We start from the raw sequence: 16255 nt of genomic DNA, 5'->3' as shown, positions 1-16255 counted from the left end.
AAATAGTATTTCCAGGTGCAGCAAGCTAGTGAAAGATCCTAATACTTTATTATCTGCCAGCCTCCTGATGCCAGTCTTTCTAATAAGCTTTCCTTTATTCCTGTGGGTAAATACTGTACTAGTCCAATAGTTCTACTGCCTGTTATTGCTACCTCCAATCCCAATCTGCTGTGATATCTAGAGAGGTAGACACCATAAGCTCATGCACAGTCCAATTGATCGGACAGAGTTCCTGCCATACATAGCTTGTGGTGAGTCAGAGTTTTAGTCTAATGTTAGAAAGTCAATGCAATTATGTAAAGTGCTTTTAAAGCAAGTTAAGATATTTATATGGATCTGGACTGAGTTCCACCTTCTTGTACTATTAATGCATCTTAAAAGATTTGCTGTGTTGTGATACTAGAGGTATAGTGGGCTGAAATCTCTATTGCAGTACATTGGCTGTGTCGCAGGTACTATAGCAAGGTATGCCGCAGTTTAAATGGCATACAATGGGGCAGAATTTGGCCTTCTGTTTTATTAAAACATTATGGGCCTTACTGATGTAAATGAGAGAAGCTCTGTTGACTGCAATGGAGCTATGCCAATTTACAGCAGTGGAAGATCTGGCCAAACACGAGCTTTGCAAATCACCTAGGCCTAACTTTGAATCTATCACAAAATGTATTTCTCCTGTCAGGGTACACAAGCTCATAGCTATTCATTGTTCTCCAAGTTTAGACACTTGACCTAGAAACTTTCCACCTCTAAAGCCTGCCTATTCTTTTTTTAGGACCAAGTCCACAGGCTTACACGTGTGCTTAATGTGTAGCATGTGAATAGCCCCACTAAACTCAATCAGATAAGAGCTTAATAGGTGCCTTTATACTATATTTCCATGTTTGCTGTGTGCTGTTATTTATATGTTCTGTGTTGTAAAACAATAACATGACCAGGTATAATACATGCTATCCAATTTGATAATGCTTATACTTAATAGCTGGGACTGATTCTGCTCTCAGTTACAGCAGTGTAGGTCAGAAGGGAGCTCCATTGAAATCAATGGAGTCTATCATTGTAATTTAGAGGAGAATCAGGCCCACTGTCTAAAAGACAAATCAAGCAAACCTGACCACAGTGTTATTGCAGATTTCTGTTGACTTTGGTAGGAGTATAACAGAAAGCATTTCAGCAAGAATGTCTGAACTCAACAACTTTTCCTGGGGATTAATGAGCAGCTGGGAGCTGATAAGTCCCAGCAAGTCATTAATTCTCTAAGAAATGGCCCAACTGAAGTCATTATTGTTATCAGATGTAGAGATAGGTCAAACCTGGAACCTCAAACCTGGAACCCCTTCAAAATCTTCCAGTCCAAACCCAACCCTACAGTTTTGTTATTGAATCAGATCCAAAACTAGAAGGAGCCCATTTTCTGGATTAGATGCATCCTAAAAGTCTCCTAACCACAGTGATTCTCCCAAGATCTAGCAAAGTTTCCATTAATATAGATAGTTGAAATTTCATGAAATCTACTGATTTCACATGATTTCCACCATTTCTGGCCAAAATCTCACATAAACAGCTTGCAAGAATCTGTCAGTGTTGACTCCAAGCCTATACCCTGGTCCTGATTCACTCTCAAACCAAAACCCTTTCATACATGAACACCTCCTTTTTAGCCCATCTCTATAACTAAACCCTTTACGGTTATTGTTTATAGGAAGCAGAATGGTCCACTGGACTGAGCACAGGACTGGAAATAATTCACCAGCAGCAAAAGTCATAAAGGGGGTTTATTTTCTATACAACATTGTCTTTAGTCTCCCAATCTTGCCTCCTTTCTGTGTGCTCTCTCTGCCTCCCTTATTCCTGAATCCTATCTTCTTTTTAGCTCAGCTCAGACCTCTTTGAGAGGGAAGAAAACAAAGTAGAAAGGATACAGCTGTGGGTAGGAGAATGACATAAGGCGGAAGGGCAGGGTACATACCAATCTAATAGGTAATATTGGCGGTAGAATGTCTGTGCCCAATCGGGTAAAGAATGTGAGCGAAGCCAAAGAGCAAAAATTAAGATGTTTGTACACTAATGCGAGGAGCCTAGGTAACAAAATGGAGGAACTAGAGCTACTGGTGCAGGAAGTGAAACCAGATATTATAGGGATAACAGAAACATGATGGAATAGTAGTCATGACTGGAATAAGGGTATTGAAGGGTATGTGCTGTTTAGGAAAGACAGAAATAAAGGCAAAGGTGGTGGAGTAGCACTGTATATCAATGGTGAGGTAGACTGTAAAGAAATAAGAAGTGATGGAATGGATAAGACAGTCTTAGATAAGATAAGAGTCTATCTGGGCCAAAATCACTTTGGGGAAGAAAGCTACTAGAGCCTAACCTGGGATAGTGCTTGGGATGTGCTATAGACCACCGGGATCTGATTTGGATACGGATAGACACATCTTCAATACTAATGGGAATTGTGTGATCATGGGAGACTTTAACTTCCCAGATATAGACTGGAGGAGAAGTGCTAGTAATAATAATAGGGCTCAGGTTTTCCTGAAAACGATAGTTGATGGATTCCTTCACCAAGTAGTTGCTGAACCGACAAGAGGGGATGCCATTTTAGACTTGGTTTTGGTGAGCAGTGAGGACCCCATAGAAAAAATGATTGTAGGTGACAACCTTTGTTTGAGCGATCATGAGCTAATTCAGTTCAAACTAAATGGAAGGATAAACAAAAATAGATCTGTGACTAGGGTTTTTGATTTCAAAAAGGCTAACTTTAAAAAATTAAAGAAATTAGTTAGGGAAGTGGTTTGGACTGAAAAACTTGTGGATCTAAAGGCGGAGGAGGCCTGGAATTACTTCAAGTCAAAGTTGCAGAAACTATCAGAAGCCTGCATCCCAAGAAAGGGGAAAAAATTCATAGGCAGGAGTTGTAGACCAAGCTGGATGAGCAAGCATCTCAGAGAGGTGATTAAGAAAAAGAAGAAAGCCTACAAGATGTGGAAGATGGGAGGGATTAGCAAGGAAAGCTACCTTACTGAGGTCAGAACATGTAGGGATAAAGTGAGAAAGGCCAAAAGTCATGTAGAGTTGGACCTTGCAAAGGGAATTAAAAGCAATAGTAAAAGATTCTATAGCCATATAAATAAGAAGAAAACCAAGAAAGAAGAAGTGGGACCGCTTAACAGTGAGGATGGAGTGGAGGTTAAGAATAATCTAGGAATGGCCCAATATCTAAACAAATACTGTGCCTCAGTCTTTAACGAGGCTAATGAGGAGCTTAGGGATAATGGTAGGACGACAAATGGAAATGAGGATATGGAGGTAGATATTACCACATCCGAGGTAGAAGCCAAACTTGAACAGCTTAACGGGACTAAATCGGGGGACCTGGATAATCTTCATCCAAGAATATTAAAGGAACTGGCACATGAAATTGCAAGCCTGTTAGCAAGAATTTTTAATGAATCTGTAAACTCAGGGGTTGTACCGTATGACTGGAGAATTGCTAATATAGTTCCTATTTTTAAGAAAGGTAAAAAAAAGCAATCCGGGTAATTACTGGCCTGTTAGTTTGACATCTGTAGTTGTAAGGTCTTGGAAAAAATTTTGAAGAAGAAAGAAGTTAAGGACATTGAGGTCAATGGTAATTGGGACAAAATACAACATGGCTTTACAAAAGGTAGATTGTGTTACACCAACCTGATCTCCTTCTTTGAGAAGGTAACAGATTTTTTAGACAAAGGGAATGCAGTGGATCTAATTTACCTCGATTTCAGTAAGGCAATTGATACGGTTCCACATGGAGAATTATTAGCTAAATTGGAAAAGATGGGGGTCAATATGAAAATTGAAAGATGGCTAAAGGACTGGTTAAAGGGGAGATTGCAGCGGGTCACACTTGAAAGGTGACCTGTTAGACTGGAAGGAGGTTACTAGTGGAGTTCCTCAGGGATCAGTTTTGGGACCAATCTTATTTTATCTTTTTATTACTGACCTTGGCACAACAAGCGGGAATGTGCTAATAAAGTTTGCAGATGACACAAAGCTGGGAGGTATTGCCAATACAGAGAAGGACCGGGATATCATACAGGAAGATCTGGATGACCTTGTAAATTGGAGTAATAGTAATAGGATGAAATTTAATAGTGAAAAGTGCAAGGTCATGCATTTAGGGATTTATAACAAGAATTTCTGTTATGAACTGGGGACACATTACTTGGAAGTAACAGAGGAGGAGAAGGACCTCGGCGTACTGGTTGATCACAGGATGACTATGAGCCGCCAATGTGATATGGCCATGAAAAAAGCTAATGCGGTCTTGGGATGCATCAGGTGAGGTATTTCTGGTAGAGATAAGGAGGTGTTAGTAACATTATACAAGGCACTGGTGAGACCTCATCTGGAATATTGTGTGCAGTTCTGGTCTCCCATGTTTAAGAAGGATGAATTCAAACTGGAACAGGTACAGAGAAGAGCTACTAGAATGATCCGAGGAATGGAAAACCTGTCTTATGAAAGGAGACTCAATGACCTTGGCTTGTTTAGCCTAACTAAAAGAAGGCTGAGAAGAGACATGATTGCCATCTATAAATATATCAGAGGGATAAATACCATGGAGGAAGAAGAATTATTTAAGCTCAGTATCAATGTGGACACAAGAACAAATGGATATAAACTGGCCATCAAGAAGTTTAGACTTGAAATTAGACAAAGGTTTCTAACCATCAGAGGAGTGAAGTTCTGAAACAGCCTTCCAAGGGAAGCAGTGAGGGCAAAAGACATATCTGGCTTCAAGACAAAGCTTGATACATTTATGGAGAAGATGATATGATGGGATAGCCTAATTTTGGCAATTAATTGATCTTTGACTACTAGCGGTAGGTATGCCCAATGGCCTGTGATGGGATGTTAGATGGGGTGGGATCTGAGATACTACAGAGAATTCTTTCCTAGGTGCTTGGCTGGCGAGTCTTGCCCACATGCTCAGGGTTTAGCTGATCACCATATTTGGGGTCAGGAAGGAATTTTCCCCCAGGGCAGATTGGCAGAGGCCCTTGGGGGTTTTCGCCTTCCTCCGCTGTGTGTGGCACAGGTCACTTGCTGGAGGATTCTCTGCACCTTGAAGTCTTTAAACCACGATTTGAGGACTTCAATAGCTCAAACATAAGTTAGGGGTTTGTTACAGGAGTTGGTGGGTGAGATTCCATGGCCTGTGTTGTGCAGGAGGTCAGACTAGACAATCATAATGGTCCCTTCTGATTTAAAAGTCTATGATTCTACTCTTCCCATCTCTTTTCACACTTCCTTACTGCTCTGTTCTACCGTCCTACCCTCAGGGTATATCCCCCTTCCGTCCTCTCCCTTTTGTCTGACTGCTTGGCCCTCCCACTCTGGCTAACTGCTCAGCTCTCCTGTGGTCCTCACTGCCTGGCTCTCATTCTTATACGATTGATCTCCTCTAACCTCAGCAAGGCACCCTTAAGTGTTTTTGATGATTAAGTGTGGAAGATTATCCATCTCTAAAATGGAGATAATAATGCTTTCTTACCTACCGGCTCTGAACATTAGTTAATGTTTGTGGCTCTTTGACTAAGAAAAGCCCTATTTAAGTGCCAAGTATTATTATTTTAGTAGATTATGGAGCCTTTTAGTCCACTGCATATGAATCAGTGGAAAGGGAGGCTCTAAATGTTCTGTCTTATTTTGGATCTCAAGCTGCGACAGTTTCGGGAAGTGCAGTACTTACAAAAATCGCTTGTCCATCAAGTTGACCCTGGGGGGAAAATCAGAATGGGACTTGTTAACAAACAACATACTTAAAAGTTGATGGCAAATCGTAAGTGATGGGTCAGCAAAGCAAGATATGACCAATATACTCAGCAGATGGGACATGTAATTCCCAGCTCAAGTAGATGTACACACGTTAGGTCAGCTTGAGCTAGTGCCTAAAAATAGCAGTGTAATCATAATGACTATGTGAGTAACAACTTGGACTAGCTGCCCGCATGCAATCCCATCTGACCCCTTGGGTAGGTACTCAGGTGGCTAGCCTGAGTCTTGCAAGCACTAGCTCATGTCTAGCTTCCTGAGCTGGGAATTCAACCTCCCAGCTGCTGTGCAGACATACCCTATGATGTCATATCCTATGCGGACAACAGAAGTATATTAGGAAAAAGAAGTGAGGAACACAGAAGGAACAAAAAATAGTGTATAACAAAGTAATAATTAATCATGATAGTGAAACTCCTTCCTTTACCACGATCCCATATTTGTGAAAAAGCCATGAGATTCAGGAGTAGCCAAAGAAAGTGAGTATAAGGCAACAGGGAATCTGAGATGCTACTCTTCCCTCTTCTTCACTTCATCACTTCCTTTTGAAGAGGTTTGCTAATGTTCACCAACTTCACCACAATGCCCTTCAAAAGGAGAAAAAAAATCTCCCCTCTGCCCACAAATGTTTGAATTTGATGTTATTATCTCAGTGCCAATTTCTAGCCAGTGCAGTCCTACGGAACATTCCTAATTCAGCCACTTGAAAGGAAGTGTAAAGAGGACATGGCCCAAAAGAAGGAGGGACACTGATTAGAAGGAGAGAGGGGAATGGGGAAAAGAAGAATGAAGCATATAAAGGTGAAAAGGAAAGGGATGAAGAGGGTAAGGAAAAAGAAGAGAATAGGGGGAAAGGGAGGTGATGGGAAAAGACAAGAGATTTTTTTTGAAAGAATAAAAAACTTGCAATCCCAGAAGACAAGAAGACAAGAACTTGCACATTTGCCTTTTTTTTTGTAGTTAGGAGTTATTAAAGCTTGCAATTAAACTTTTAATCTCAAATTTTCAGTGGGCAGAGTCTCACTTGCACACACAGGAGTTTGCCAAAAATTCAACTCTGTTTGCTCAGACATTTACCATGATGGCACAGCTTTGCCCAGATGGGAGTTTAGACACCTAAATACATGGAACAGCAAATGGAGGCAAGTGATTGCTCTTCCATTTTTGCAAGCACAAATGAACTTGTTCCAATTGAAAAAGTGAACTTGAAATCAAAAGTAATATTTAAAGAGATCCCACAGGTAATTGCTACTAAAACCCACAGCAAGTCCCAACAGTTGCAAATTCAAAACTAGCAGGAGAATGAGGTACAAAAATCATATCCCAGACTTCTGATTAGATTACAGCAGTGTGCTATGCTTTCCTCTTTGCCCAATAGTCTCTGTGGGTTTGGAATTGAAGCCGGTATTAGTTCACACAGCCAAAGAAGTCAGATTTCCTGGTTCCTACTATAGAAGTATCACCAATTATTAGAAAATGCCAAACTTAAGTCTCTCAAAATTCCAGACGCTCTGATCATTCTGCCAATGTATAAATCCAGATACTCACCATGCTGAGCATATCCAAGCTAAGGGGGACATCATGTGACAGTTGTTTTACTGCTTTATCAGCTTTGACCTCTGAGTAAAACACCTTGAAGAGATGTAGTTAAGGCAGTGATACAAATACTTTAGAAATATTAAGTAAACTACTATCACATCACTGACAGTGGCTGCATATACACCCCTTGCCCCTCCACAAACAAATGGAGACTTAGCATACATTGACATATTCTTCAGTCTTACCAAGGCTTGTCTACACATCAAAATGACATAATTTATAATGTATTAGCCAACACAATGTTAAATACGACTTAGCACTTAGCAGTAGAAATGAACTGTCGTATTTAACACTGTATCAGAGTGGACCCTAGGGTTAACCATAGTCAGCTGACAACAATCCTTGTTTAAACTGATCATTTAACCTTGTTTTTAACATGTGTGTTTTAATATATGTCATATCCCAGTACAGACAAACCCTCAGTTACATGAATTAGTTGGTATTCAGTGAACTTCCTGGTACTGTAAAATGCGGTTGCTAAATTCAGCAAAATGCAGCCTGAAATAAGTAGGTTGAATTCCCATGGAAGTCTCTGGGCTGCATTCAGCAATTACATGAATTACATTGTAAGTTATACATCCTGGGCAAGATCCTCAACTGGCATAAACCCATTGAAGTCAACTGAGGATCTGGCTCCTGTGTAAATTGGTAATGAAACTGGTGGAAGTTGCAAAGCAGTGTAACTTTTACCCACTGGACATCCACTTAATCTCTCTGTGCCTCTAATTCCCCATTTATAAAATGGGGATGGCTCCTTTCTTCCACTGTTTGTCTGGTCTGTTTATTTAGCTTACAAGCTCTTTAGAGCTGGTACCATCTCTTACTTATGTCTGTTCATACATTCTTAGATTTTAAGGCCTGAAGGGATCATTAGATCATCCAAGTCTGACCTCCTATATAACACAGACTAGAGAATTCATCCCATGTATTGAGCCCAATAACTTGTGTTTGATTAAAGCAGATCTTCCAGAAAGGCATCCAATTTCAATTTGGAGACATCGAGAGATGGAAAATACAGCTCTTCCCTTGGTAGTTTGTTCCAGTGTTTAATCACCTTCTCAGTTAAAAATTTGTGCCTTATTTCTAATTGGAACTTGCCTGGCTTCAATGTCAAGTAATTGATTCTTGTTATCCCTTTCTCCGCTAGACTAAAGAGCTTTTTAGTACAAGGTATTTTCTCTCCACGTGGCCCTTTTCTGCACCCTCTCCAAATTTTCAACATCTTTTGTATAATGTGGACACTAGAACTGGATGCTAGTATAATAGTATCAGTCTTTGCAGTGCTATATGTAGAGGTAACTCCCTACTTCTATTCACTACTCCTCTGTTTATACATCCAAGGATGTACCAAACTAAGTACAGTGCCTAGCTCAATTATTGTTATTATGACTTATGATTTGTATCATCATGGACTTCTGGGAGTCAATACAAATAATTCAATAATAATAAAAATAATTCAGGAGATGTGCAAGACAAGTGTAACTTACACAACCAACGGAGGAAATGATAGGGCATAGCAGGAAAAGCAAGCAGCATGTAGGTATAAGATGAAACAGCCCCTCACCATCACAACTTATATCAGAAATAGAGAAGGTCAAACATTTTCTGTCATAACTTTTTTCCCAATGGAAAACTGAGTTTTTCATTAAATGGACATATTTCATTAAATAGCCTGCGTCCCTTGAAAATTGTTTTTTTCAATGAAAATTTGCATTTGTATTTAGATTTTTTTGTGGGGGGTGGGGCACTCAATCAACATTTTCCCTGGGGAAAACAAAACATTTTTGACCAGCTCTTGTCTATCATCCCCCACACTCTCAGGGCCAAGTTCACCCCTGGCAAAAACAGCTCCCATTGACTTTAGTTTAAGGGTTAAATTTGGTTTCCACAGAATACAAAATCAGCGCAAGTTTCATTTGTTTTGCATACAACTGAATGCCAGATTGGTGCAAAGTTACATTGCTTTGCTTCTGAGACCTACTCACACCTCTTTTATCAACAATTTACGGCAGCACAGAATCCTAGAGCAGAGGTTCTCAAAATGTGATCCATGGACCATCAGTGGTCCGCGAGCTCCATTCAGATGGCTCACAGATAGTTCCCTCTAAGGTACACGCCTGGGCAGCCTCACATGAGAGAATGAAGGGCCACACAGGCGTGGCTCCACTAATTAGTTGCCTGGACCCTGGAGAAGACACACATGTAAGGTGAGAAGGTGGCCTTGCAGGGAATAGGGGGTAGATGGGAACGGGCAGTGGGGTGAGGAGATGGGGTGGGGGGAATTTGGGACTCAGGCTTGAGACAGTTAGAATAAATTTCATTCTCTGTGCCTCTGCTTCCCAATCTGTCAAAAAAAAAAGCATAATATTTACCTGCTCTATTCTACCTTACTGGAATGTTCTCCTATCTAATTATTTGTAAAGTGCTTTGAGATCCTTGGATAAAAGTCACAAGAGAAATACAAATTATTGTGAATCCATGCTTCTTACATCCACACAAAATTCCCATCATAGCTTGCTTCTAAAACATAGCTGCTTGTTTATTAAAGACTCTTTACTATCGGTTCCAACTCAGCTTTTTCACGGAACTCTTTTTAGACAACTCTAGTGTATGGTACTGAGTCTGGGATTCAAAGTACCCTCCTTGCTTTCCCTTATTGTTTTCACTTTCCTTGCGAACAATGAATGGGACTATATGGTCCATTTGGATTCTATGCTGTATATTGCTAACAAAAATAAAGGTTTACTTACGGTGTATCCTGTGATGGTGCTCGCATGCTGCTTTGGCATTCTCCATTGTATGCTGAAAGCTGTACAGTTCAGTGAATCCACCAATATATCGAGAGGAGGCCCCAACCTATCTGCCTCAAAGCAAAATGATATTGTGTAAGAAGTTTCAGGAAACAAAATTCCCTTGTTTATAATCAGCTGAGGGACACATCTTTGAAGAAGAATACACATATGCTGCCCTATTCTTTAAAAACCTTCAAAAATCAGACTGACCCAATCATTAAAGGGCCAGATTCTACCACTCTCACTCATGTCGAGTAGCTCCTTACCCCACATGCTGCCCATGTGGTGCTACTCAGTGTGACAAGTGGAGTAGAATCTGACCCAGGATTAATTTGATGGGTTGATAGATCAACCCAAAGTACATTTGCTTTGCTTTTCAGTGTATTTGCAACTACTGCAGCACACCTGTTACTCTACTTAGCATTAGTGGTGCAAACTGAGATGTGAGGAAAATTCCCTGGGACCCATGCCCCTAGCTACATGAATGCAACCCTTGGAGGCCATATGAAGAAAGGGGCATGTGTGAGAATTTACCTTCTCTGTAACCAGAATAAATCTATAGAAATACTTAATTACCCTTCACCAGCTGGGTTAAAGGATTCTTTAATGTGTTTCATAATTTTTGTACACAACATTTCTTTGATGGTCTTGCCAAAAAAATAGCTTGCAATTAACTGAGTAAGGTTATTAGCTTTAATAATAAAGGCACTTTATCTGGTAAAATAATAAGGATCACAAGTCAACCGCTACAGTAAATTGAATAAGCACTGACAAGAAACTCTATCATCCTGAGTCAAACTGCAGGGACCATGAAGCGTTGGGTGGAGCCTCTCTTGTAACTATAATCAAAGTACAGGTCTAGTGTCTAAGCTCTGGAAGAAAAATGAAAGACATGGGTGTTTGTATGCGTGCGTAGGCATGTGCAATGAGCTCCACTTACCTGGAGAAAAGATAGTGATAGCAAATGTTACCACCCAAGGTGAAGGAATTTTAGCCACTGTCTATGAAGTCTTAACATCGAACACTACAACTCAGGGCTCCAAACCCACAGTCTTGCAGACAACATTTCCCTTGAAATCATAAGGAAGTTTGGCTATGGAGTGTGGAATCAGGCCCAAGATTTTTAACAAAAATTCTGTAAGTAGCCAGACAATTACCAATGCTCTTGAAACCAAAAAATATATGGTAAAGACACTTCATAAACAAGCATAACAAAGAAGTAATAAAAATTTGCTGGTGAAAATAATTTTCTATGGCAACTTTCATTTCCTTCATAGCAACAGTTTTATTATATGTAATGTTTTTGTGACCTTATCTACCATAAATGACAGGGAAGGCTGAGAAAACCTGATTTTTCAACTAGCTCTAACAAAATACCAAGGAAATCAAGTTATTTTAAAAGGTCATTTTTAGATGCGAGACAAGCCTAAATCAGATTTACACTTGTCATTTCCACCAACTTATTTGATTTGAAGCTAAATACAAAACTTAACACCTTACAAATACTCACCAGAATTGATCAGCAACAATACTTTAGAAGAGAAGCTAAAACAAAAATACAGCTGACATTTAGGTCTTTTAAGAATTTACTCTTCATTATTCCACTACTAGGACACTTTTGGTTTTATACATTTTTCTTTAATTGAACAGGCAGTTGGGGTGCCAAGACTGCTACTTATGATAATTAAGTAAGTTTCACTATTTACCTTGTGGTCTTGTCCATTTCCTTTTTTATCTGCTACCACTTATGGTGCATAAAAGCTAGACACAGCCATAATAATATAAATAGACAAAGTTTAAGAAAGCACCTGGTGAATCTGTTTGTGTCTCATTGCAAGAACTGTACTTCTGAACCTTGAGGTAAACCCTTCAGTCCTTATTCAAAACAAAATTCCCATCGGCTTCAATGGGAGTTTTGTCTGATTAAAGGCTGTGTAAGGACTGCATTAATTAGACCCCTTTTGAATAATTATGTCCTTTTGTTGAGATAATAGGAACAAAACACACCTCAGGAGGAGGGGCAGAACCTGTTGTGTGTTAGACAGTTGTATTTCCCAGACACTCCAAGAAATTTCCTTATCCAGTTGCATTTGAGACTAAATTTTGAAACCCAGGACAGCACTAAAATACCTCTGTGAAGCTCTTGTGGATACAATAAGGGAATACTGTACTGAAAAAGTAAAACTATAGTAAAAAACTTGGGGTCCAATCTTGCAAAACTTTCCTTACATGGGTAGTCCTTACTCACAAAAACAATTGCATTGAAGTGCATAGAAACATTCAAAGGAGTAAAGGTTTATACAATAAGGCCTTTATTTAGAAAATGGAAACCTTGAGCCAGATTCTCAGCCCCACTCCACTACTTGTGTGCTCCCTGCTTTTGACCCTGTGACCCTCACTCCCATCTCCATTTTATCATTTGTTGTTCCCTGACTTTATTTGAGCCCTCGGTTCAATGGCTCCTCCCCTTAGGCTGGGGGAGGGGCCTTTACATGCAGGTGGGCTTATGCCCATCCACCCCTGGGAACTCAATAGGTGCCCAAGCAGCACAAAAGAAGTGGAAACCTCCTGCAATTCACTCACTGGGTACACCCTCAACATGATATACAGCTGCTGGTGCCATCTTTTAAGCCTCCCTCCCTGAAGCCCCCAAAAGGGACGGGTGGAAGCTCTAGCTACTCCAGCTGGCATTTGGTCTCTAGGAGAATGTAGCCAGCTAGTACAGTTTAGAGCAGCCCCTGGTTCTGGGGCCAAACAGAGTATCAGGAAGCTGTAAACGGGCTCCAAACAGCCCCCCTTTTTGGCTGCACCTACCAGTAGCTGAATGCAGCAGAGAATTTGAGCCTTCTAATCCATTTTACCAGCTCTCCTGTCCTGCATTCAGGATCATCAACTTGACACATATTAAAGTACTGATATACAAGAACAAGAAGACCTTACAACCCCCTTGGAAATAAAACATCAAGAATCTCAGAAAAACTAAATCTATTGGCAACAATAATAATACTTTGGTAGCTGTTTACATTTAGAAAGTGCTTCAATAGCCTGGTGAGGTAGGTAAGTAACAAAGCTATGTAAATAATGAGGGGGAAATATGCCATAAATTTTTCTTAGAATTTATAAACCAATTCACTTGGTATTTTTGCCCCTCTTGTGCTTATTTGTTATGGATGTTCTAACAAATAAGTTTGCTGGGAGGAATTGTTGCAGAAACAATAAATTTCAAGCAACTCGGAAGAATATCCCTGGAAAGATGATTTCAAATTCTTAATTACAGATGTGCTGCAGATCAATAAAATTGACTGCAGAAATTATTTGGTGAATAATTTAGATTACATTTGAAAAAAGTCATGATCCATTGCAGACAATTTGAAAACACAGAGGCAAAACAGTTTAATAAAAGACCCACTCCAAATTATTCATCCAGATCCCCTACACTTTAGTAACTTCAATTTGCAAATGATGAAAAAGACAGAGAGAGCCAAATACTGGACTCAGGACTGGTCTACATTTCCAACTTAAGATGACATAGCTGATGCACTCAGCGATGTGAAAAATCCATGCCCCTGAGCACTGCAACTATGCTGACCTATACCCCGGTGTAGATGCGGCTACGTTCACAGAAGCATTCTTCTCCCCTCTCCCCAACAAAACTGCAGAACAAATGTGCAAATTAATGCTGACTGAGGCCAGGTCTACTCTACAAATGTATATCAGTATAACTACATCTCTCAGGGGTGTGAAAAAACCACACACACCCCCGACCAATTCAGTTATACTGGCCTAACCCCCGTTGGGACGGCTTCTCCTATCGCCATAGTTACTGCCCCTTGCGGAAGTGGATTAACTATCAGGATGGGAGAAGCTCTCCCATTAGCATAGTAGTGTCTTCACTGAAGCGCTACAGTGGCACAGCTGCAGCGTTTTAAGTGTAGATCTGCCCTCAGTCAGTGTTAATTTGTACGGGTTCCCCATCATTCTGCCCTGCACGCATTGACTCTTGGTTCTGCCCTTATGCGGGTGCTGGGCTTGGCAGCACCGAAGGAAAACTTGAACAAAGTAATGGCGACTCATTCAAAATTAACTTGTGTGGCTTTGTCTCCCACAGAAGATGTTTTTGGAGGGTGGGAATAGGAATATCTGGTAGTGTATAGATTCTTACCCCCTCCCCCAGGTCTCCCTGCCACAAAGCCTGCATCTTAGAGATGGCTTCCATGGTTTCAGAGAAATGTGTGAGAATGCAACTGGTCCTGTACTTCTTCTTTCCATACTCCCTGGGCTTGGATCCACATGTGCAGTAGACTACTTATCACATAAGCTGAGGGGCATTTCTGAACCCAAGTAACCTAAGGGCACTTGTTGACTACCCTGCAAGTTAGTGAAAGAGATGTGAATAGACCCATGTGCGCCTAACTTCTAAGTTTAGTTCATGAGAACAAGCTCTTTCCAAAGAGGACTGGACTCTTCCATACAGAGGCGGATTAGGGGTTTGTGGAGCCCTGGGTCAGAGTAAGTGGGGGTGCCCTGACCCCCCACCTGCAGCAGGGTCAGGATGCGGGGGATTCCCCCACTCACCGGCAGGAGCGCTGGGCGGGCGAGTGGAGCGGGTTGGTGTGTGGGGGCGCCCATTTTTCTGGAGGCTCCCCAATTGACTGGGGCCCTTGGGCATGGGCCCTGAGGCTAATCCACCACGGCTTCCATACCAAAAATACTGGAAGGGAACTAGCTATGATTCTGGATTAAACAGGTCACAAAGCAAGGTACTTTACCTAAAATCTATGTAAAACATAATCTTCAAAATGATACATGACTCAAGATGCTTGAGAATTAGATCACATGACAGTGTATCAGCTGGGAAATAAGAAACAGATCCGATATCCCCATGTGTTCTATAGCTCGGTCACATTAATGATTCATCTATTCACCTCAAACTAGCCTATGAAGTAAGATTTGACTAAAACCACAGGATGCACAGAGCCTAGCAGATAGCAGTATTGTAAATAAGACATGAGCTACTAAGACTGTATTTTACATGCTACAAAAAAAAATTGTTCTGTACAAATATAGCAGAACTCTTATTTTTTTCCTCCTGGAACTGGGTTCTGCAACCCAAGGCAGGCACGGAAAGTTTGCTGCACTCCAAAATGCTTTTCTGAAAGTGGAGGCACTAATCTTGGTCCCAAGAAAATGTATGTTGATTTATGAGGAGCACGGTTACATATGCTAGGATAGGGGTGGGCAAACTTTTTGGCCTGAGGGCCTTATTGGGTTTCTGTTGCTTTCACGGAGGAAGGGAGGGTTGACTGATGACATTTACCCATAACCGCCTGCGACAAATTTTTGGCCCCATCAGGCACTGGGAGCTCAGCCCAGAATTCCAACGGGCAGCGAGAACTGTGGGAACTGTGGGATAGCTACTGTGATAGACCCAGGCCAGTTGGGTACAGCAGAGTAGCAGAAGGCAGATATACTGGCAACTGGATTAACAGTTTTCTGTTCCCTGACTGACCAAGGCAGGGGCTGCTCCAGGCTAATGAGAACACCTGACTCCAATTAACCTGCAAAGAGTCAGGTGAGGCCATTAAGCTAATGTGACCACCTGAATCTAATTAAAGGCCCCTCTGATAATATAAAAGGGCTCACTGCAGTCAGGCAGAGGGGAGCGGAAATGAGGCTGAAGGGTTGGTTAATGAAGACACCCTCAAGACATTGGTAAGGGAGCCCTAAGGTAAGGGTGAAGAAGGGAGAAACAGGAGAGCTGTGGGGAAGTGGCCCAGGGAAATGTAACAACTCTGGCTGTGAAAGGTTGGCTGCCAACAGCTGCTACAATTAGGGTCCCTGGGCCGGAACCCGGAGTACAGGGCAGGCCTGGGTTCCCCCCAACCCACCACTACAGAAACACCTCCTGGGAGGGGAAAACAGGCCCTTGTCAGACAGGAGGCTAAACTGTTTTGGCATGAGGCTGTAGGAGCAACAGAGACTGGGAATTCTCTCACCAACCTCCATTGCTGGCTTATGATGAAAAGGGCTCAGTAGACTGTATACCT

General features: G+C 41.3%; 1 protein-coding gene across 2 annotated transcripts in view; it reads right to left on the bottom strand.

The window, feature by feature from the left end:
- Window positions 1–16255, bottom strand: part of EGFLAM (EGF like, fibronectin type III and laminin G domains) — a 126340-nt gene that overhangs the window by 94869 nt on the left and 15216 nt on the right. For both annotated transcript variants that reach the window (XM_038402550.2, XM_038402551.2), the window contains exons 2-4: window positions 10167–10276; window positions 7366–7449; window positions 5735–5761 (exon numbers count right to left, since the gene is read on the bottom strand). In XM_038402550.2, coding sequence (XP_038258478.1) covers window positions 5735–5761; window positions 7366–7449; window positions 10167–10276 — 221 coding nt within the window. The remainder of the gene's footprint in view (window positions 1–5734; window positions 5762–7365; window positions 7450–10166; window positions 10277–16255) is intronic.

This window comes from Dermochelys coriacea, chromosome 5 (assembly GCF_009764565.3).
Source record: "Dermochelys coriacea isolate rDerCor1 chromosome 5, rDerCor1.pri.v4, whole genome shotgun sequence".
Lineage (NCBI taxonomy): Eukaryota > Metazoa > Chordata > Testudines > Dermochelyidae > Dermochelys > Dermochelys coriacea.
This window is presented reverse-complemented; position numbering and strand designations above follow the sequence as displayed.